The sequence below is a fragment of the Salmo salar genome, chromosome 01, assembly GCF_965601325.2.
Source record: "Salmo salar chromosome 01, fSalSal1, whole genome shotgun sequence".
Taxonomy (NCBI): Eukaryota; Metazoa; Chordata; class Actinopteri; order Salmoniformes; family Salmonidae; genus Salmo; species Salmo salar.
In genome coordinates, this window is record NC_138291.1 from 30,232,718 (window position 1) to 30,256,923 (window position 24,206).

At 41.7% G+C, this 24,206-nt stretch overlaps 2 protein-coding genes across 3 annotated transcripts; one reads left to right on the plus strand and one right to left on the minus strand.

Moving 5' to 3' along the window:
* Positions 1–92: 92 nt before the first annotated feature.
* Positions 93–13,126, minus strand: LOC106597416 (heat shock 70 kDa protein 4L). The gene is made up of 19 exons (XM_014188630.3): positions 12,741–13,126; positions 11,230–11,287; positions 10,949–11,089; positions 10,592–10,714; positions 10,314–10,413; positions 8,728–8,861; positions 8,375–8,619; positions 8,202–8,278; positions 7,919–8,070; positions 7,647–7,753; positions 7,377–7,510; positions 6,616–6,812; positions 5,764–5,838; positions 5,533–5,676; positions 4,814–4,939; positions 4,560–4,667; positions 4,244–4,363; positions 1,145–1,306; positions 93–1,026 (listed from the first exon to the last, which is right to left on the minus strand). The coding sequence occupies exons 1-19, from the start codon at positions 12,845–12,847 to the stop codon at positions 844–846; spliced, it is 2,493 nt and encodes an 830-aa protein (XP_014044105.3). The 5' UTR covers positions 12,848–13,126; the 3' UTR covers positions 93–843.
* Positions 13,127–19,756: 6,630 nt separating this feature from the next.
* On the plus strand, positions 19,757–23,553 carry LOC100195335 (charged multivesicular body protein 3). Of its 2 annotated transcripts, none has more exons than XM_082972978.1 (6): positions 19,757–19,775; positions 20,553–20,613; positions 20,803–20,982; positions 21,231–21,352; positions 21,667–21,778; positions 21,880–22,626. In XM_082972978.1, the coding sequence occupies exons 2-6, from the start codon at positions 20,586–20,588 to the stop codon at positions 22,017–22,019; spliced, it is 582 nt and encodes a 193-aa protein (XP_082829104.1). In that variant the 5' UTR covers positions 19,757–19,775; positions 20,553–20,585; the 3' UTR covers positions 22,020–22,626.
* The last annotated feature ends 653 nt before the right edge of the window (positions 23,554–24,206 follow it).

A 24,206-nucleotide genomic window follows, 5' to 3' on the forward strand; every position in this document is an offset into this window, starting at 1 on the left:
TTAGACCGCTGTGCCTCTTGGGAATGAAATAGTACAATGTTTGTCTTAAAGACAAATAATGCATTTACATTTTAGTCATTTAGCAGACACTCTTATACATAAGTGAGTGCATACATTTATTTATTTATACATTTATTACTCTGTCTTTAAATCTCATGACTCAAAATATAGAAATGCATGAAAATAAGTAAAGGAATAAGCATCCAGCCCATTGCTCTTCTCTCTTTGCTAACAACACTAGGAATGTATCCTCTATATACACAACTATAGGCACTGGCCAGTTTAAATTACTAAAATAATATTTACAGTATCTAGGCATACAGACATCCTTTCAAATTCATATATTAAATACAAATATATATAATATGTATTATTGCATACATATTTTACTAATAGTTTAATTAGCCATAGCGATTGTTCAGACAGTAATTCTACTTATGTTCCACTACAAGGTTATGTGCAGTAAGAGTCACCTTAGAGATCTGATGCTTATGGGACTTTTGAAATGCAAACACGTATGGTTAGGAAAAACTGTTTTCAGGAGAGCCAGCATTGTTTTCATCTATATCTAATCTTACAGTTAATGACTATATAAGGTATTGTCTAACCTCTGAGGGAGGAGCACACCGTTGTAACATACTAGAGAAAGTCAAAAAAAGATCAAAAGGAAAAAAATAGAACAGGGGGACTCTGAATACAAATGCACAAAACAGCCCATTGAGTGGTGGTGGACATGGAAAAATGGTCCCGGATACACTTTGTACTGTATGTTTGGGTAGACCTTGTCAAAATGGTCTGATGGGAGCTAGAGTGCTGGTAGCAGAGCTTATTTGGCAGAGGGGCTCAGTCAATCTCCATCTCTGCTGAAGGAGGCTTTGTCTGGTTGCTACCCTTTGCCGCTCCCCTCCCGCCAGCTCCTTGCCTTGGGCTGTTATGGGCCCCGTTGCTCTTGTCATTCTCCTCTGACACATCCTCTGCTTTGGGCTTTGGCCGGTTGACAACTGGGTTGCATACTTCATCCAATTCCTAAAGTATAGGTATATGTGGAAGATAGGTGGATGCAGTATTAGTAAAATAATCAGTACCTGGTGACGATGGGCCAATAGTATGTCATATAGTCGAATCATTCACACTTATCACACACCTGTATTTTGGAAATGATGTCTGCTACTTTGACGATTGGGTCCTGGGCGATGGTGAGTTGGCTCTGGGCATTCATCTTGCTGTTTATCCAAGCCATGCTTTCATTTAAATACTTCTCCACGTTTCTCATCTCCTCAGCATTCAGATGCTGGTAACGCTCATCCTGAGTGTAGATAGGAAACAAAACAATTAGAGATAGCACACCTCTATCTCATTAAGTAAATCACCTCGTCTATGCCCTCACAAACAAATCAATTGATAAAAATGTCACAGATGGTTTATTACATACATCCTGGGTTAAACCCAGACACAGATTAAGTCACAATAGTGTCACAATTGCTCATAAAATTACTTTACTATGACAATGACCTAACCAGCTTTGAAAAGTGTGTACAGGCCCCAGAGGACTGATAAGACTAAACAAGGAAATCAGAGGTGTCCTGAATATGGAAAAGGAAAGTAATTAGCACAATCCCAACAGAGCAGTGGTGTACAGTCGTGGCCAAAAGATTTGAGAATGACACAAATATTAATTTTCACAAAGTCTGCTGCCTCAGTTTGTATGATGGAAATGTGCATTTACTGCAGAATGTTATGAAGAGTGATCAGATGAATTGCAAAGTCCCTCTTTGCCATGCAAATGAACTGAATCCCCCAAAAACATTTCCACTGCATTTCAGCCCTGCCACAAAAGGACCAGCTGACATCATGCCAGTGATTCTCTCGTTAACACAGGTGTGAGTGTTGACGAGGACAAGGCTGAAGATAACTCTGTCATGCTGATTGAGTTCGAATAACAGACTGGAAGCTTCAAAAGGAGGGTGGTGCTTGGAATCATTGTTCTTCCTCTGTCAACCATGGTTGCCTGCATGGAAACACATGTCGTCATCATTGCTTTGCACAAAAAGGGTTTCACAGGCAAGGATATTGCTGCCAGTAAGATTGCACCTAAATCAAACATTTATCGGATCATCAAGAACTTCAAGGAGAGCGGTTCAATTGTTGTGAAGAAGGCTTCAGGGTGCCCAAGAAAGTCCAGCAAGCGCCAGGACCGTCTCCTAAAGTTGATTCAGCTGCGGGATCGAGGCAGGAATGGCAGCAGGCAGGTGTGAGTGCATCTGCATGCACAGCAAGGCGAAGACTTTTGAAGGATGGCCTGGTGTCAAGAAGGGCAGCAAAGAAGCCACTTCTCTCCAGGAAAAACATCAGGGTCAGACTGATATTCTGCAAAAGGTACAGGGATTGGACTGCTGAGGACTGGGGTAAAGTCATTTTCTCTGATGAATCCCCTTTCCGATTGTTTGGGGCATCTGGAAAAAAGCTTGTCCGGAGAAGACAAGGTGAGCGTTACCATCAGTCCTGTGTCATGCCAACAGTAAAGCATCCTGAGACCATTCATGTGTGGGCTTGCTTCTCAGCCAAGGGAGTGGGCTCACTCACAATTTTGCCTAAGAACACAGCCATGAATAAAGAATGGTACCAACACATCCTCCGAGAGCAACTACTCCCAACCATCCAGGAACAGTTTGGTGACGAACATTGCCTTTTCCAGCATGATGGAGCACCTTGCCATAAGGCAAAAGTGATAACTAAGTGGCTCGGGGAACAAAACATAGATATTTTGGGTCCATAGGCAGGAAACTCCCCAGACCTTAATCCCATTGAGAACTTGTGGTCAATCCTCAAGATGCAGGTAGACAAACAAAAACCCACAAATTCTGACAAACTCCAAGCATTGATTATGCAAGAATGGGCTGCCATCAGTCAGGATGTGGCCCAGAAGTTAATTGACAGCATGCCAGGGCGGATTGCAGAGGTCTTGAAAAAGAAGGGTCAACACTGCAAATATTGACTCTTTGCATCAACTTCATGTAATTGTCAATAAAAGCCTTGACACTTATGAAATGCTTGTAATTATACTTCAGTATTCCATAGTAACATCTGACAAAAATATCTAAAGACACTGAAACAGCAAACTTTGTGAAAATGTATATTTGTGTCATTCTCAAAACTTTTGCCACGACTGTAGTAGACCACAGAGAAATAGAGGCATTGTAAATGGACTTCATTTCACTGCATCTCACACTGAGCTTTAAAGGCGCTGCATGGTCAATCTGACGTCTGCATTGGTCATGCAGCATTTACTGTGATATGGTCTCTGCAGAAGTCAGGGCATTCATACTTCTTGCGCTTCGCCGAGCAGTGTAGAGCTGTTGTGAAGGAAGTTGTCAAGGAAGTGAGTTTGTGTTTATACAGGACCTCGCGCCCTCACCTACCGTCAACCAATCAAGACAATGCGGAGCTATACGGAGCCCTCCGCATTGTTACAAGATCTGAGGCTCACGGCGATGCGGTACTGCGTGCCTCTGGAGGCTCCGCAACTGCGTCACACCATCCATACGACGCCTCTGACCACATTTCTGATCAAGCATAAATTGTCTCTTAGTGTCTTATACTGAGCTGTAATGACATCACTCCACAGAAACCATGTTCCCAATGAGGAGAGAAACCATTTCAATCATAGAATGGGTTAAATGTTTCTAAAGTGGGAGGGGGTTCGATTAATCCCGCCCGGGCGCCCGTGTAGATGTGTTATGCAATGGCTGAAAGTTGATTGCGTTAGAATTGGAACCAGGCTGCCTCCTGGGCGCAAGCCAGGTGCCCCGCTCTGTCCGACGGCGAAGTCGGCTTAAAACAAAAGTGATGTAATTAAGCAAGTGCAGTACTTAATAGGATTCTTTGTTTTCCCATGCAAAAGTGATTGTTTTTGAGAAAAACGGTTTATCTGCTTCTCAATGAAAACTAATTTGAAAATGCAAACATTTATTTTATGGAAAAGAGGTGTTGTATGTTTCTGGTAGTTGCACCATACTGCCTTGTTGACAACATGACCAAGCGGAGCGTATTACTGTTCCATTTGAGAAGCGCACTCCTCCCTCCCCGCTTTCGCCTGATGACGGGCCATTGCCCAGTTCAACACGGGCAGCGTAAAATAACTCCCTCAATGCCTTTCAGTACTATCCAAAAAACTAAGACATATCAAAGATGCTCAAGGATGAAAGGATGCTGAACTATAACATAAAAAGATTCCAGTTTTTACCTTCTGTTTATAAAGCTCCACAGCCTTCATATAAAGTTGGATCTTCTTGCCCATCTCTTCAAATGCCCTCGGCCTGTCTTCCTGCTCCCTGTGCCTGTCATGAATGGGTTGGGCAAACCTCTGGAAAAGGACATCAGTCAAATAAATCACTCAAATCAAGTCACGTTCCTAAACCTTCAGGCTGTTCACATAAATGCCCCAAATACATTTGTTTATTATTCATGTTTCTTTCTCCTGATTTCAGAACTGCTATAATAGCAGACTGGTGCAGGCAGAGGCTAGATATAGAAATCCTTTATGCTAAATAAACATTAACCTTGAGATCTTCCAGCTTGTCCACATAGACCTGTTTGGCTTGGTCCTCTCCCTCCTCATAAAGCCAGTTCTCTGTGTCCTCGAGCATCAGTGTCAGACGATTACTGTCCTTTTTGAAAGGTGAGAAAGGACAAAACAGGTATCAGCAAACACATTATGTATTGCAAAGACTTTGTTCTTTGTTCTTTGATTCTTTGTTCAATGTGGCAGTATTTATTTCTTAGTTAAAAGGAAAATGTTCATCTAGGTTCTTACCTCCTCCGTGGTGTACTTCTCATAGATGCCACACAGTTTGTCCCGCAGGTCGTACACATACTCCTCCACAGCATTCTTCGCATCATTCCTCTCTTTCTCCAGCTTATCCTGGACGATCATCTGGCCCTGAGGGACACAGAGAGGAAGAGACAAAGTGAGACACGTGTAACAGAGTTAAGAACATGCCATAATCTCACTCTACAGCTAGCTTGAAATGTCACCGATGGAGCTATCCAATGGGTACCTTTTGTATAGCTCAAATGGTTAGTATCTTTTCAAGGAGGGCTGTCACGTGTGCTGCGAAGCAGAGGATCACTGGTTCAAGCCCGGTATGGGGACAGGGACAGTGAAGGAAGCTAAACTGTTAGCAGCACACTGACGTCGGCAACAATGAGAGCCAAAATCAGCCTTCCGCTTCCTCTAATACCCACTCCCAGGCGGCCACACAGAAATATAGGGCACGTTAGCTACATCATCTGCCAGTTTTGTAGAAGTGTACAACATAGATAAAACATGAATGGGACAACTAATGCAGAACATGCCTTTACAGTTCCAAAGCTGCAGATGATTCATCTTCCTACAGAAACCCTTACTACTTGTGTTTTATGTCTTTGAACTAAACAAGGCAGGTAAGTTTTACATTACAGTAAGTCTTTTCTCTTGGTTCGATGAGAATCTGACTCAGCTGCTGGGGAGTCGGGGCCTTCAGAGTGACTCACCTCATACTCCACAAAGTCATTGAGCACCCCCCTGTCCAGCTGTCTGATGGTGGTGGCCAGAATGGGAAGGTCAGTGCTTTTCACTTTTACTTTAGGCTTGCTTCCCCCTGATGTTGGGTCCTGCTTCTCCCCAGGGACTCCGTTCTTTGTTGGGAAATTTAAAATGTTTTATGTTTCACAAGACATAAAAGTTGAAGTGTAATTATAGTTTCTTATGATTCACGTACTCACCGTACTGCAGGAGCTGGCTTCCTCATTCAGCTGGTCCCCCTGGACTTGACCCTCCTGGTCCACCTGCATTTTAGTCTGAGACAGTAGGACACCCGTCACAACCACATCACCTGAATCTTAAAATCAACGCTTGGCTGCTCTCCTGCTCTACTTACAGTAGCTTTGACTTATAGAACACCTTAGTAATGTAATTCATGATGTTACACCTACGTCTATATAAACCAGCTTACTTCAAGCAGCACACCCCTCCTGTTAACGTAATCAAACTATCTACTATTCAAGGATGCCAATGAGAATGTTAGAATCTGTATGAGTAACACATTCAAATACACTGACATACTGATCATATCAAAGGAGTGGAGGATGATTTTTTATAGCAGACACAGACACAGCACAGCCTGTGAACAATAGAGCTATGAAGATGTGGAAAGTATTTTCAACTTAATAGCTATTCCACTGGCTCCATGTATCCTCTGGCATCACACAATGCCAAGCCCGGTTATACAAACACACACATTCTCTCAGGCTCAATGTGATGAACCTTAATGAGACCAGTGCTCCACAGATGAGACCAGACCACAAAACCTCCCACAAATAGTTCATATCGTTATAGATGTCATCTTCAATGGGAGGAAAGGAGTGCAGCTTCAAGAGCCAGGAATAGAGAGAAAATGGGCTTGAGTAAAATTAATCACACAGGTAAAGACATGAAGTCATATCAGTGCTCTATGTCTTATACATAAGACATTCAAACGGGAAGATTAACCAACGGCTTCTTTGCCATGCGTTCTTAAATCTTAAAATAGGGTGTGAAATTCAGGTGAATCTTCACACTCCTTCTCTTTCTGTTACCTGGTCCTCTGGCCTTCCTTCATTCTGCACAGTGGCTTCCATGTCCATCTGAACATCCTCTCCTTCATCCTTCTGCTTCTCGATCAGGGAGGCGCTGGAAACACTGAAGATGCCGTGCACGTTTATGCGCACTTTGACCTTCACTTTGGAGCTGTCTCCATCAGGCTGGGGCACCACATTCTGAACAGAAAAATGCCCTGAGAAAGCAAGAGAGGAGGAGGCAGGTGGAGAGGCATTCAAATGACACACCTGATGGAGTCACATGAAATTACACAAACAGACTGGAGAATTGACAGGGGAAGGAGGATGAGGTCTGATTAGCTAGTCATTGCGCTTCTTTCAAACTGAAATCGCACCTGAGAGATCCCCTTATAATACACACATACTCTCTCACACACACACACACACACACAGCTCTGCTCTGTAAATGACTCCTGTGACTCATAGGGACGCAGTGTTCCATGGGAGATTTAAGCCTGTCCTAATTATCAGCCAGGTGGGAGAGCCCCACTATATGGTTTAAATGTTCGTCATCAGGTAGGCCACCAAGAAACAATTTCAGATGGCCAACCACAGGACAGACATATAGTAGCTGTCTTGTAAGGGGATCTCAAGGCAGAATAGCTAAGTGCCAGCCAGGGTGCTACAGCTAAATATTTTACGTTCAGTTAGACCGCCTTCCAATTCCTTGAACAGGTACATCAAAGATGAAAGAAGACCTCTATGAACTGCAGAGGGCTTAGTTGAATGAGCAGGTGTACCTATCCTGATGTCCGGGTAAGGCAGCTCCTGTGGGAGGCTGTAGAACGCTTCCAAGTCAAAGGGCTCGTCCTTGTGGAAGGTGATGACTTTGGAGAAGGGTGCTGCATGGTTCTTACTGTACACCTCACATTCTCTGTAGAACAGACAGTGGTGTTGAATGAGGACCAGGAAATCACTGTGTTGTAATGTCTTCTCATCTTATTACAAACAACACAGTACCCACAAATGAACGTTTCTTTCTATAGAGCCAGCTCAGTATGTGCCCTTACCCGACTCCATCTTCTGTGGGGGACTTCCAGCGTAGGGTTATGGGAAAGGGAACCACATCAGTGATGGAGAATTCACGCACCTTAAACGCTGGGGACAGAATTGCACACTACACACACACACATCCATACATAAACAAACACACACCAAAACAAGGACACAAACACACAATCACTTTGTTACCCACCAAATATTCCAACAAATTATTCATCAGCTGCATATAAAATTGATGGCTGAAGTTTAAATCACTGTAAGAGGAGAAGGAAGTGAGGACCTGAAGAGCGCAGCCCCGTGCCACAGCCTCATCTGCATTGAGTGTGGTGCTGACATCTTTGCCAAAGAACTTGGAGATTCTCTCTTTAATGGAAGGGATCCTGGTGGCTCCTCCTACAACCTCCACTGCATAGATCTCATCCCGGCTCAGCTCTGACACAAAACACACACACACACACAGAGGATAAAATAATACATTTTCAGTTTTACTATTGAATTTATACTGTCTCTATCACTGAATGTTCATCAACTAAATCAAATTAGATTTGATAAAAATGACACACTTGATTGTTCAATAACTGCTTTCAATGGCGCCTCTACTCTCATCAAGAATGTGGCACACAGTTCTTCAAACTGGACTCTGAAAAAGAAAAGAAGGGGGAAAGTGGAATGATTATTATTGCATATACATCTCTATAGGAAGCTAAACAAAGGAGTCACAAATCCATATGTGTACCTGTTCATCTTGCCTGTCACATCAATGTCATTCATGAAGCACTCAATGTTAATGGGAAGGTCAGAGCAGTTGGCACTCATCAACTTCTTCAGTTTCTCGCACTCCTGAGACAGCCGCAGAATAGCCCTGGGGTTCTCCCTCACGTTCAGCTTGTATCTTGTCTTGAACTCCTCGCAGAAGTGCTCCACAAGTACCTCATCAAAGTTACGCCCGCCCAGGTAGGGATCAAAGGCTGTGGCCAGTACCTGGTTAATTGACCAGACAATTAGGGGTTACATATGGAAGAGAGAAAGAAAAATACAGGTGATAAATAGTGATAGACTGCTTCTGCTACTTTAGGAAGAAGAACCCACCTTGAGTTTGCCTTTGTTGAAGGCTGATATGGAGACCTGGAATGATGAATGTCCCAGGTCCACGAACACCACATTGCGTGGCTTCTCCTCTGGGGTGGGCAGGTCCTGCTTGTAGATCCCATAGGCCAGGGCCACTGCCATTTAGAAACAACAATATGAGACAGACACTCTAATGCAGGGTTCCTCAATAAGAGGCAAACTTTGTAAAAATCACCAGGAAATGAGCGTAAAGTGATTTTAATTTAGGAAATCTTTTCCCAAGTATTCCCATGCATAAATAGAGGCCTACTACTTTGTGTCTGCAAGACACGTCTTCGTACTATGGGGAGTGAGGGTTCTACTCCCTTGCCCCTCCTCTATGGATTGCTCTCCCTGACCATCTGTGAGCCGCTCCATCAACCTGAATTTCTAAAACGGGTCTTGAAACACATTTCTACAGACTATTTTATATTTTATAGTCCTAATCTGCAAAGTCATTTTAGCACTACTATTGCTATGCCCTGCCTTGATTCTAAATGTATGATGTTTTTATTGAATTTTGTTTTATTATCAGCATTTGTTTTGAGCTTTGAGAACACTGTAATGAAAAGCGCTATACAAATGAAATGTATTCGTATTATTATTACGTATCCCTTTGTAATCACGGTTTGAAATGATTATGTTTTTGTCAAATACTATATCTGTTTGGGGTTTCTTGCAGTCAATTTGCAGTGTACAAATAATTTATAACTATTCAAGAAAAAAATCGGCCAGCGGCTGAATGTAATTGGGGACCCCTGCTCTAACCCTACACCACTTTCATGATTAAGAGCATTTAGTGGATGGAAATGACGAGAAGTAATGTAAGCGTTATCAAGTCATTTTGGTCCATAACATAATAGGTTACCTAGCGGTTAGAGCGTTTGCCCGATAATCGAAAGGTCGCTGGTTCGAATCCCAGAGCTGTCAAGGTGGAAAATTTGGCAATGTTCCCTTGAGCAAGGCACTTAACCCTAATTTGCTCCAGAGGTGCCGTACTACTACGGTAACCCTGTAAAACAACACATTTCAATGCACTTACCCAGTGTATGTGACAATAAAATATATATATTTTTATACAATGATATGTTTGTGCAGCTTATAGGCCTATACATTGCTCCTACAAAGGGCATCTTCAAGTAGACTTTGTGAATGTCAGTGCCTGCTGATTACAGGTGAGAAAACAAAGACTTGAAAAACAGCTGTCTCTAGGGAACTCCAGCCTATTCTGGGATAATGATATTCCTAAACAACTAAAGTTGTTGGTGGAAATAATGTGAAACAATTAAATACATATGAATGATTTTGACAACTACCACCAATAAATGTATAAACCAGTGGAGGCTGCTGAGGGGAGGACGGCTCATAATAATAGCTGGAACGGAGCAAATGGAATGGCATCAAACACATGGAAACCATGTTTTTTATGTATTTGATACCATTCCACTAATTCCGCTCCAGCCATTAACACGAGCCCCTCCTCCCCAATTAAGGTGCTACCAACCTCCAGTGCTATAGACATATCCATCACAGAATATGACCTTAATGACTCTGTGGGAATCACTGACCTGCCGTGGTGTCATTGATCAGACGTAGACAGTTCAACCCTGCAATTTGGGTGGAGTCCATCACAGACCTCCTCTCTGCATCGGTGAAAAAACTTGGGACCTGTGAATCAAAACTCTTATTAGAAAATGATAAACTTGAAATGGGATGAAAAAAATGACTTTGGCTAATATCAAGGTATATTCACGTGTAGCATATTGATACTACATTGACTAGTACATTGACTATACTGTAATACATTTGCAGTGTATTACAGTATATATATATTGTTGTCACTCACAGAGATCACACAGTCCACAACTGGCTTCTTCAGGGCGCTCTCAGAAGTTTCCTTCAGCTTGGTCAGCAACATTGCTGTTACCTGCTCAATTGTGAACACTTTGTCCTCATCCAGGTAACGGACCTATGAATGGGACACAGTTTTAGTTGAGACTATTTAGACAATATCAAAACCAGCTGAAACCAGAGGAGGGTTGATGGTGTCAGTGCTGGTTAAAAAAGATGGTTTGGAGGTCAAAACACATTGGAAAATACAAACAATTGAGCAAAAAAACTATGGTAATTTACATAATGACAATGGAGCTTGGGGTGATGGAGCTGAAGGGAACATATTCAAAATGGAGTGCAGTGGTGTTACCTTGATTCCAGTGTTGCCACTGGCCAGCTTGTGCAAGCTGTAAGGCAACTTGGGTTTCTCCCCCTGGACATATGGGTCGTCAAACGTTCTGCCATGGAACTTCTTGAAGCCATGGACTGTGTTTTTAAAGTTTGTTATAATCTGAAATAAATTGTTTTTTTTAGTCATGTGATCTGATGCTGACCAATTTGACCATCTCCAAAAAAGTATTGATCTGCAAAATTACATTTGCACAATAATAGTACTACATTATAAAAACTGTTCTCATTTGATCATCTTACTTGACCCTTGGCTGCATTTCCAATGGTTCGGTTTTTGGAGGCCAGAGACACCCAAGCCCTGAGGAACCAAAACAAATAAACACATACAAAATATAATATAGGCCTAATGGTTAATAGTAGGCAATGGAGGTTGAACATCTGCAGATTATTAAGTGAATTTCTATGAAGAAACTACAAATTAGGACAGTAAGACAGAACAGTTCACCTTCAAAGAGTATGGAAGATCCGCATTTAAAATATCACTTTTTAAACTCATTTAACTCACTCACTTCCTCCATCAGCTCATTGTATTGTCTTGCTGACACAGAGTGATCCAGGTTCCTTGAATGGAAGGCTCAGTTCCATCAACTGGTATTGAAGGTCTCACTCTGCTCCACCTACCCATCTTCCCCCTCCTTCTCCTCATCATCAAATTCATTTTATGAAAGCTGTACACTGCAATGCTATGTTATGTCTGAGGTTATTCCCAATTGGCATTGTGATTGTGGGCTATGCAGTTGGTCTGATGTCAGATGTTAAGTTATTTGGAAAATTAGTTGTGAAAGAGGCCGAGCAAGAACGTCCTGTAATAAAACCCAGGTCATTACATTCCCTCTCACTCACTCAGAGTATTGGTGCACCTTGCATAGTGGCCTGTTAGGAAGAGCAGGAGAATATTGCAGTTTTGAGAGGAATTGGTGGAAACTAAATACCCATGTATTCAGTCAGCTATTCCAATGTCATAACATTTGTGTGTGATAGTCATATTCAAATAGGCTACATACAGTAGGCCTACAAGCAGCCCATCTATAGCCTATATTTATCTTTGTTCAAATTATTCTGTCCATAGGGGAATTTGTCATACAGTACTTTTAAGTCTGAGAGCAAAAATGTATGACAGCAGTCAATTCCCAACAAATTCAATGATACTCGCAAGAAATAAAATGATCTATACATTTAGCTGACATGGCGTGCGCTTGCTTTGAATAAAAAAGGACAACACAACAAAGCTTACTTGAAAAATAGAGTAATGCAGGGATATTCATTAAAAAAAAGTAAACTATATGACATGAGATTTAATACAATCTATTCTAATACTGAACAATTTGGTCAAATTTCGATACAGGCTATGACGATGCATTAAATATCATGTCTCACAGAATATAATAGAAAAGTGTAAAAAGAAACTAAAAAGGCCACATTCCAAGCACTACGTAGACAGCTGCAATTATTAAGAGAGGTCATTAGGTAAATGAACATGCAACAAAGACTTCTGAGAATGGAGACGTTATAACGTTGTAATAACCAAAACTGCAAATATTGATATTAATAGGCTATATATTTACATGGAAGAAAAAATACAATCCAATATAATGTCATCCACTGTAAGATATTCATCATAACACATGAAACATCCATTGTTGGAGCATGATTTATCACTACGCCATCAGGGTATGCTACAGCGCGCACCCAGTCCCAAACATTTTGTAGCAAAATCACATTCTATATATTGATGTCAATGGTATACTTACGGTGTACATCTGTCGCTGTATTCATTGGCAATGGTTTCAATCCCGCCGCTTCTCGCAACAGCAATGTAACAATTTTGGAAACCCACATCAATACCTACTACCGACATAATGCGTGTAGCTGTTAGTTTGCGCAATTTTCCGTAACGATTGACACTTGACACCTTTCCAATGAGAAAATAAAATATTCCACTATGCGAGACTGTAGGCTATTTTAAATGATGTCTTTCGTTTTCAGCATATATTTGAGACAGTTTGCTCTTACAGTTCTAACTGAATTAGGCTACTAGCTATTATGTAAGGCAAATGTTTATAGCCAACTCACTCAGCCTAATCCCAGGGAGGGAAAATGTCCACAGGATTCTCTCAATTTCAATCGGAACAACCGGTAATCCAAGTAAACATGCGCAAAGAGCAGTCGGGAATGCCTTTAGAACCCGCCCTCTGCTATCTGTTATTGGTTACATGTCACCAAATGTGTATTTGATTGGTGCGACAGAACATCTACGAAAGAAAAATCTAGAAATCCTTGAAAGAAAAATCTAGAAATCCTAGAAAGAAAAATCTAGAAATCCTAGAAAGGGACCAGCTTTTACATCATGAGTGACAGTGTAGGTAAGGCATTGTCTGCTGGTATAGGGATAAGTGAATTTGCCATGAGAAGCATGCCATTAGGCAAAAGCAAATGCAATTTGCAGACCACTACATATAGTTTGGCTACAGGTGTAAATTATTACAGTATAAGAATCATTTCCACTATCTGTCCTTAATATCAGGGGCGTAACTTTGGTTTTAGAAGTGGGGCGGACATAATATTATAATTATATATATATTTTTTTTAATCCAATTGGATATACACTCCAAACAGCCTACCAGACAGCTCCAAGGCATCAACATGGTCCTAAAGCACACTGTTGCCTCGTTTTGTATCACATTCCAATGATAACACTGTGGCGGATAAAAAGACCATTTCAGTATGTGGGGAGGACATGTCCAGATTACAGATTGCACAATAGAAATGTAAAGATACTTTCCGATTAAACCGACATGCAGAGTTTACCATGAATGCAGTGTTACGAAGTCCCTGCCGATGACTGTTATCAGTACCTCACAACCATGAGCTGCACACTCCACTCCCCATCTCCCATGACCTGAGCCTCAGAGTCTAGGCGGTACCATAAATCTGCCTCTCAAACTCTCTCTGACCTGTGTGACCTGATAGGTTTCTAGGAAGGTTACTAGGGGGCCGGACATCTACCAATTGTCTTGATTATACAGGTCACAATATACTTGCAGTCTCCCTCAGGCAGTGGAAGAGAGCAATATCGCTTTCTCTCCCTGTCAACAACTGGACTCATTCATATCTCTGGACTTGTGGGATGGTGTGCATGCCCAAAAACCACTACCTTTCTCACTTTTCACCCCCATGTACACTACCGTTCAAAAGTTTGGGGTCACTTAGAAATGTCCTTGTTTTCGATAAAAAAGCTAATATCTTTGTCCATTAAAATAACATCAAATTGATCAGAAATACAGTGTAGACATTGTTAATGTTGTAAATGACTATTGTAGCTGGAAATGGCTGATTTTTAATGGAATATCTACATAAGCATACAGAGGCCCATTATCAGCAACCCTCACTCCTGTGTTCCAATGGCACGTTGTGTTAGCTAATCCAAGTTTATCATTTTAAAAGGCTAATTGATCATTAGAAAACCCTTTTGCAATTATGTTAGCACAGCTGAAAACTGTTGTTCTGATTAAAGAAGCAATACAACTGGCCTTCTTTAGACTAGTTGAGTATCTGGAGCATCAGCATCATCATGAGTGGGAGGCCCCGGTGAACAACTGAGCAAGAGGACAAGTACATTAGAGTGTCTAGTTTGAGAAACAGACGCCTCACAAGTCCTCAACTGGCAGCTTCATTAAATAGTACCCGCAAAACACCAGTCTCAACGTCAACAGTGAAGAGGCGACTCCAAGATGCTGGCTTTCTAGGCAGAGTTCCTCTGCCCAGTGTCTGTGTTCTTTTGCTCATCTTAATCTTTTCTTTTTATTGGCCAGTCTGAGATATGGCTTTTTCTTTGCAACTCTGCCTAGAAGGCCAGAGGCCCGGAGTCGCCTCTTCACTGTTGACGTTGAGACTGGTGTTTTGTGGGTACTATTTAATGAAGCTGCCAGTTGAGGACTTGTGAGGCGTCTGTGTGTGTCAACTCTTGGGTTGCCTTATTCCCCTCTAACCGGGGGTGGTGTCAGTGGGTCACAAACCAGTAAAATAGTAGAGGCGGGTCCCTCTCTTTCATGCATTCTCTGCTAACACGTGACATTGCCTTTAAATTTCAATCACGCTGTAACGCAGAACTTCCACGATTACGGATTGAATAGAGCCCCTAGTGTCATGTCATCATTCATGATACAAATATGTAGGCCTAGCCTAGCATGCCTCAATGTTCATACATACCAAAGCCAAAAGTATTATAGAGGTTGTAAACAAATCAATCAAAGCTCAAGAACACTCTAGTGGACTACAGAATATGCATTGAGCAAAATGTGTTCTGGCCTAAATTGAACAGGTGCAGACTTTAGGTACACAAGGTATGAAACTGGTACCAAAGAGAGAACAGTATTTCCAAAGATCCGTTTCAAACAGAATCGGATTAATGAATACGTCCCAGTCCTTTGTTTCAGTTTGCGCTCGTCGTGTCACTGTCCATGGTGCTGAATATGTACCTGCGGCTTCTACCAAAAGTATGTGGACACCTGCTCGTCGAACTTGCCATTCCAAAATCATTGGCATTAATATGGAGTTGGTCCCCACTTTGTGGAGTTGGTCCCCCCTTTGCTGCTATAACAGCCTCCACTCTTCTGGGAAGGCTTTCCACTAGATGTTGGAACATTGCTGCAGGGACTTGCTTCCATTCAGCCACAAGACCATTAGTGATGTCGGGCACTGATGTTGGGCGATTAGGCCTGACTTGCATTCGGTGTTCCAATTCATCCCAAAGGTGTTTGATGGGGTTGAGGTCAGGGCTCTGTGCAGGCCAGTCAAGTTCTTTCACACTGATCTAGACAAACAATTTCTGTATGGACCTGACTTTGTGCACGTGGATAATATCATGCTGAAACAGGAAAGGGTCTTCCCCAAACTGTTGCCACAAAGTTGGACACACAGAATCGTCTAGAATGTCATTGTATGCTGTAGCGTTAAGATTTCCCTTCACTGAAACTAAGGGGCCAAGCCCAAACCATGAAAAACAGCCCCAGACCATTATTCCTCCTCCACAGTTGGCACTATGTATTTGGGCATTTAGCGTTCTCCTGGCATCTGCCAAACCCAGATTCGTCTGCCAAACTGCCAGATGGTGAAGCGTGATTCATCACTCCAGAGAACGCATTTACGCTACTCCAGAGTCCAATGGCGGTGAGTTTTACAACACTCCAGCCGATGCTTGGCATTGCGCATGGTGATCTTAGGCTTGTGTGCAGCTCCTCGGGAATGGAAACCCATTTCATGAAGCTCCCAATGAACAGTTATTGTGCTGAAGTTGCTTCCAGAGGCAGTTTGGAACTCAGTAGTGAGTGTTGCAACCGAGGACAGACAATTTTTATGCGCTATGCACTTCAGCACTGGGCGGTCCCGTTCTGTGAGCTTGTGTGGCCTATCACTTCATTGCTGAGCCTTTGTTGCTCCTAGGCGTTTCCACTTCACTATAACAGCACTTAGAGTTGACCGGGGAAGCTCTAACAGGGCAGAAATTTGAAGAACTGACTTGTTGGAAAGGTGGCAAAAAAAACAATAGCGAGGCTATATACAGGGGCTACCGGTAGAGAGTCAATGTGCGGGGGCACCGGTTAGTCGAGGTAATTGAGGAAATATATAGATGTAGGTAGAGTTATTAAAGTGACTATGCATAGATAATAACAGAGAGTAGCAGCAGCATGGGGGGGGGGGGGGGGAATGCAAATAGTCTGGGCAACCATTTGATTAGATGTGCAGTAGTCTTATGGCTTGAGGGTAGAAGCTGTTTAGAAGCCTCTTGGACTCCTGTAATCCATGGCTTCTGGTTGGGGTATGTGCGTACGGTCACTGTGGGGACGACGTCATCAATGCACTTATTGATGAAGCCAGTGATTGATGTGGTGTACTCCTCAATGCCATCGGAAGAATCCCGGACTGCCCCCATTCTCATCGACGGGGCTGTAGTGGAGCAGGTTGAGAGCTTCAAGTTCCTTGGCGTCAACATCACCAACAAACTAACATGGTCCAAGCACACCAAGACAGTCATGAAGAGGGCACGACAAAGCCTATTACCCCTTAGGAGACTGAAAAGATTTGGCTATAAGACTCCTGAACAACTAATCAAAGGGCTACCCAGACCCCTCTTTCACGCTGCTGCTACTCTCGGTTCATTATCAATGCATAGTCACTTTAACTCTACCTACATGTACATATTATCTCAATTACCTCTAACCGGTGCCCCTGCACATTGACTCTGTACCGGTATCCCCTGTATATAGCCTCGCTATTGTTACTTGACTGCTGCTGTTTAATTATTTGTTACTTTTATTTTCTATTTTTTGCTTAACCTCTCTTGGGTAGGGGGCAGTATTTTCACGTCCGGATGAAAAGCGTGCCCAAAGTAAACTGCCTGTTACTCAGGCCCAGAAGCTAGGATATGCATATAGAAAACACTCCACAGTTACTAAAACTGTTAAAATAATGTCTGTGAGTATAACAGAACTGACATGGCAGGCAAAACCCTGAGGACAAACCATCCCCCCAAAAAAGTATTTCAGCCTACCACTGTTTCCAATGGCTTTCATGTTTATTATGAGGCGAAGTCCTCCCAGATTGCAGTTCCACTAGATGTCAACAGTCTTTAGAAAGAGTTTCAGGCTGGTTTTTGGAAAAATGAGCTAGAAGTTGTAGTTTTTCTAAGTGGCTTCCATTTTGGCTGTAGTGTTTCCTTGCACATGGATGAAAGCATGTTCTTTGTTATTTATCTTCGGTAATAAACATACTATTCTCCATCTTAAATTTGATTGTTTATTTACGTGTTAGAGTACCTGAGGTTTGATTATAAAAGTTGTTTGACTTGTTTGGATAAGTTTATTGGTAACGTTTGGGATTCATTTTGTATGCATTTTGAAGGAGGGAAACCGGTGGATTATTGAATGAACCGCGCCAGCTAAACTGAGTTTTTATGGATATAAAGAAGGACTTTATCGAACAAAAGGACCATTTGTTATGTAACTGAGATCTTTTGGAGTGCCAACAGAAGAAGATCTTCAAAGGTAAGGCATTTATTATATCGCTATTTCTGACTTTCATGTCGCATCTGCCTGGTTGAAAAATGTTTTTCAGGCTTTTGTATGCGGGGCGCGGTCCTCAGAAAATTGCATGGTGTGCTTTTGCCGTAAAGCCTTTTTGAAATCTGACACAGCAACTGGATTAACAAGAAGTTAAGCTTTATTTTGATGTATAATACTTGTATTTTCATGAATGTTAAATAATTATATTTCTGTAATTTGAATTTCGTGCTCTGCAATTTCACTGGATGTTGGCCAGGTGGGACGCTACCATCCCACAATAAGTTTTAAACACTTATTTTTCTTAAAACTGCATTGTTTGTTACGGTTACCTGTTGTATACTGCTCATGTGACAAATAAAATTTGATTTGACCCAGAATCGACTCAGGATATGACCCAGAGGCAGATGGTTCGGTTCTCAATATTTATTATAACAAAGGAGCAGGCAATAAGGCAGGTTGAGGGCAGGCAGAGGCTCGTAGTACAAGGCAGAGTCTAAAAGGGACAGAACCGCAGGCTGAAAGGTCGGAACCGGGAAGACTCGAAAACAAGAACTTGTATCACACGGAAACCACGCTAGGACGATTTGACCAGACAGAAAACGCAGTATAAATGCACAGGGATAATTGGGAAAATAGGAGACACCTGGTGGGGGGTGGAGACAAGCACAAGACATGTGAAACAAATCAAATCGTATTAGTCACATGCGCCGAATACAACAGGTGTAGGTAGACCTTACAGTGAAATGCTGACTTACGAGCCTCTAACCAACAATGCAGTTAAAAAAAATACGGATAAGTAATAAAAGTAACAAGTAAAGATCAGGGTGTGGCAATTAGCGTAAAGCTACTTGTCCTATCTCTGATTTAGTGTTATGCTTTGGCCAGGGTCTATTGATTTAAGTAGACGTACGACCTTATCATTTTATCCATCATTTTGAAATATTGAATAAACTTGCGCAACATTAGTTTCATGCCCACAAGATGCATATACGTTTTGTCCGCATTTCCCCGTACTTGACGCATGTATGTATGTGTTTCGCTTTTCAACTTGCTAAAAACTAAAGCTAGTTGGAGTCTGTGTGTACTTTTGTTTGAACCTCGCCACCGTGAAACAATGCACAAGTAGAGCATATGGTACACATAACGCACCCTAGCCTAGCGCGGCATCGTATGTCAGTAGGGCAGTGGTGTAAAGTACTTAAGTAAAACTACTTTAAAGTACTATTTAAGTAGTTTTTTATATATATCTTTACTATATATATTTTGGACTACTTTTACTTCACTACAATCCTTAAGAAAATATTGTACTTTTTACTACATTTTACTTGACACCCAAAAGTACTTGTTACATTTTGAATGCTTATCAGGACAGGAAAATACTCAAATTCACGCACTTCAACCGAATATCCCTGGTCATCCCTACTGCCTCTGATCTGGCGGACTCACTATATGCCACTTGGTTTGCTTAATATAAGGAATCTGAAATGATTTATATTTTTACTTCTGATACTTAAGTATATTTTAACCCCAATACTTTTAGACTTTTACTCAAGTAGATTTTACTGAATGACTTTTACTTGAGTCATTTTCTCTTAATAAGGTATCTTTACTTTTACTCAAGTATGACAGTTGGGTACTTTTTCCCACCACTTCAGTAGGGTGGCGCATTGACGTATTGGAACGTGGCCTGGGAGGCGAAGTGGCGTAGCTTGGAATCCGAAAGCGGTAGGAGGTGTATGCTAATGTTTCTGTTGTGTTCTGTATTACCAGCTTAGCTAGGTTAGCTAACGTAATCGTTGTAATGAAAATGGGACTGTTCGGGAAAACACAAGATAAACCACCAAAAGACTTGGTAAGTGAAGGCTTCTGGTGAGGGGCGACACGAACTTGACAGCTAGCCAAACTACTAATTCAAAGCTAGATACAGTACCTAACAGCTAGGCTAGCTTGCTCTGTTTATTTATGGTACTGTAACAAGGGCGACGTTTATCCAATACCTCTCCTCACGATCTCCGTCGTATTTAAACTTGAATCGAATAACATAGTATTGTAATGTAGCTAGTTAACGTTTACTACGGCAGTTTACGAGTTAGCTAACGTAAGACAATTGTTGCTAACATTACCATTTCAGTTTGATTGTTAGCTACACAGTAGCTACACAGTAGCTAACTAGTTTATGGCCTTCAATATAAATCGTGCTTGTTTGCTAGCTACTTGCATTGGAAGAATGTGTGGCCTATATTTACAAACTTTATTCCCCAAAATGCTATGGCTGCTGGCCTGTTGCTCATTTACACACTAGCAGCCAGCACCATCTTCGGATGTAAACAAACGGCCATCAATCTAACGTCACTTTACATGGTTCTGCCTCAAATTCACACGAAAGAAGAAAAAATTGTTTACACGTCATTTCCTTAAGCTTGACAGTGAATGACACATCTGATTGTAATATTTTACTAGTGGTTTGTTGAAGCTTAATTCACTTTTTTTCTGTCATTTAAGGTAAATGAATGGTCACTCAAAATCAGGAAAGAGATGAGAGTGATTGACAGACAAATTCGAGGTGAGAAGAAGTACTTTAAGGCTATCTTATGTGAAGCCTAGTCCAATATTGGTTTAAAAATGTCAGAGAGCAAAAACAATACACTCTAACAATATAAACACCAAGGGAAGCTGCTGTCAGACTTCTGTCATGATGTTCTACATTAGTTTGTTATATTAGCGATCTCTCATTTTTCCTCTCCTATCTTAGACATTCAGAGGGAGGAGGAGAAGGTAAAGAGATCCATCAAAGATGCTGCTAAAAAGGGACACAGGGACGTGTGTGTAGTTCTTGCAAAAGAGATGGTCCAGTCGAAGCGTGCAGTCAGCAAACTTTATGCCTCCAAAGCCCAAATGAACTCTGTACTCCTCAGCATGAAGAACCAGCTTTGTGAGTGTGAAGGAAACTACTGATGTAGCACCACCAGTTACAAAATGCCCAGGATAAGTTAATTTGATGACAAATTAATAGAAATGCTTTGTAACACTGGAAGCTAGTAGGGGTGTAGAGTTTTTCCTGGTCAGGCCAAGTGGTCAAGTCATGGCCCTAATATGAATATGTACTGCACATGTAATATGCTACGTGTTACATTACGAAGGGGTGGTGTCTGGTGTGTGACTGTGCTGTTATTTTTCCAGCTGTATTGCGTGTAGCTGGCGCCCTTCAGAAGAGCACAGAGGTCATGAAAGCCATGCAGAGCTTAGTGAAGATCCCAGAGATCCAGGGCACCATGAGGGAGCTGTCCAAGGAGATGATGAAGGTCAGTCACATATCTGCTGACACACTGTGGCCGCTGTGTTACTGTTGGGTACACAAATCGATCACTGCTCATGTGCATTGCTCTATTGCTGCTGCGTCGCATACCGGTGTGAAACCCTCTTTCGAGAGACTCAGGGAAGCCGTCCAGTTTTGAACCACTGCTACGATCCGAAGCTACAAACATACAATTCATATAACCAACAATTCATATAACCAACAATATTATGCACTATGTTCAAATTTATATTGAAGAATAAATTAGGAAATATTGTTTGAGTATTGATATAACCTTTTGGTGTTGTGTATGTCCCACAGGCTGGTATCATAGAGGAGATGCTGGAGGATACCTTTGAAAGCATGGAGGATGACGAGATGGAGGAGGCAGCAGAGGCAGAAGTTGATAAGATCCTCTTTGAGATCACAGCAGGTAAAGACAGTCTCTCTGGTAATGAAACTGCCTGGTGGGGGCTGATGGTAAAAAAATGTAATGTTGTACATGCTGACCCCTGGTGGTTTGTTCCATATTAGGCGCCCTTGGCAAAGCGCCCAGCAAAGTCACAGACGCCCTACCTGAAATGGAGCCTCCTGCGGCAGCCGCAGCCTCAGAGGATGAGTCGGAGGAGGACATTGAGGAGATGCAGTCTAGACTGGCAGCCTTAAGGAGCTAAGATTGAGCTTTTGACCGCTTTTAGTCCCATTAAAGTCTTTTTGCCTGCTCAAGTATGAACAAAGACAATTTTGGTCGAGGGTTAATCTAGTCTCTTCTCAAATATATTGTCTCTTTCTTTCACATTATTGTTTTTGATTAGTTTTGGGCTGAGAACTTTTGAATGCTTAGGGCTAAATAACATATCAGATCTGTTCTTATGAAAGTTGGCTTTTATTATCTTGCATATAATCTGGGTAAACCCAGAAATCACCCAAAGTGTGGTGACTGTATCCCCAACGTTGCGAAGATATATATTAATCCCAAGATAGATCTCTGAAAATAAGAATGCTCATGCCTATCTAAAGTGATGAGTGTGGTCTGATTATTTTGGGGAAGCTGAGGCTTCATCCTGCAATAGGGTGGATTAACCACCCACTGGGCGAAAACTGGTTGTAGAAACAACGTTGATTCGTCAAATCAATGAAATTACGATGAACCAACATGGAATAGACGTCGAGTTGACGTCTGTGGGCAGAGACTTACTCTGAGCCGGTCACTGACATATCTAATCCGTAATGGAAATGTCTTGCTCTACATTGCGACATTAAATTATATTAAATGAGTGACTCACATTTTAATGTTCATGAAACTTTAATCCATCACTACTCTGATCTAGTTCTGAAATCTATCTAAATGTAAAACAATATCCACTGAGTATACCAAACATTAGGAACACCTTCCTAATAAGGAGTTACACCCCCCTTTTGCCCTCAGAACAGCCTCAATTCGTCGGGGCATGGACTCTACAAGGTGTTGAAAACATTCCATGCTTCCCACAGTTGTGTCAAGTTGGCTGGATGGCCTTTGGTTGGTGGACTGTTCTTGATTCACATGGGAAACTGTTGAGCATGAAAAACCTAGCAGCATTGCCGTTCTTGACACATCCGGTGCGCCTGTACCTACTACCATACCCTGTTCAAAGGCACTTCAATATTTTGTCTTGCCCATTCACCCTCTTAATGGCACACATACACAATCCATGTCTCATTTGTCTTAAGGCTTAAAAATCCTTCTTTAACCTGTCTCCTCCCCTTCATCTACACTGATTGAAGTGGATTTAACAAGTGACATCAATAAGGGATCATAGCGTTCACGTAGATTCACCTGGTCAGTCTGTCATGGAAGAGCAGGTGTTCTTAATGTTTTGTACAATCAATGTATTTCATTTACTTTCGGCATTTGAAACACTGGAACTAAAAAGCAAACTTCTCTTTAAAGTTTACCTGTACAGTGCATATATCTATATTATTTTCTTTATATAATGTTGTTTGGAGGGGTAAAAAAGGAATGCAAATTCAAACTGATTTTGGATGTTGAAATCGTGCTTCTTTAACTGTGTATTGTTGGCCTCAGAGTCATTAAATTTGTTGTGATTCAGTAAAAAAATCTGGTTAGTCTCGTTTCAGGCCCTGTGTGTTATGGGTTGTTTTTCTTCTGTGAATACTTTTTTTTATGTGGCCAGGAAATTCTGGAAATAAACATGAACGATTTTACAGTTGCCTGGCCTCTCCATACTTGAATGTTACCTGAAAGTTAAGGAAAATGGAAAGGTAGGATGAAAGGAAAAAGTGGACAAATGTGTTTCCTTCAGTTGGTAGGCCACTTTACTTTTGTTGCTCTTTCCCATAAAATAAAGCAACATCTGTGAAAACGCATTCAAGAGAGAGAGAGTCTTAGAGCGAAACAGTGCGTCTTTCGTCTGGGTTGCTTTTCCCTTGGCTTCAAAGGGATTAGCTTTATAACCAAACCCTATCTCGGTCCTCTGTTGATGTAGGTTACCAGTCAAAAAAGCACTGTAGCTGTCTCATGTTTTGGGGAAAACTCCCCAACATGATTTACAAGCCTCAACTAATGGCAGTGGATTATATTGAATTACTATTGTTTCTGAAACTGAGCACTTACAGGTGTATTGCAATCATAGTATACTATTGAGATGTTTAATCCAGACTGCCTGGTCCATGCTATCAGGGATCCTTGGGATGTTTCAGCTCTGAAATTACCTGATTGAAGTTGAAATTTAAAATGGTGGGTTTAGGGTTTAGGGTAGTGACTTCCCAACGATTCTGAATAGCATTTACCCTGCCTGGTCTGCTCACCTTTTCTTTTCTTTTTTTCCAGATCCAGGCCCTCTATTTCCCAGAAATCT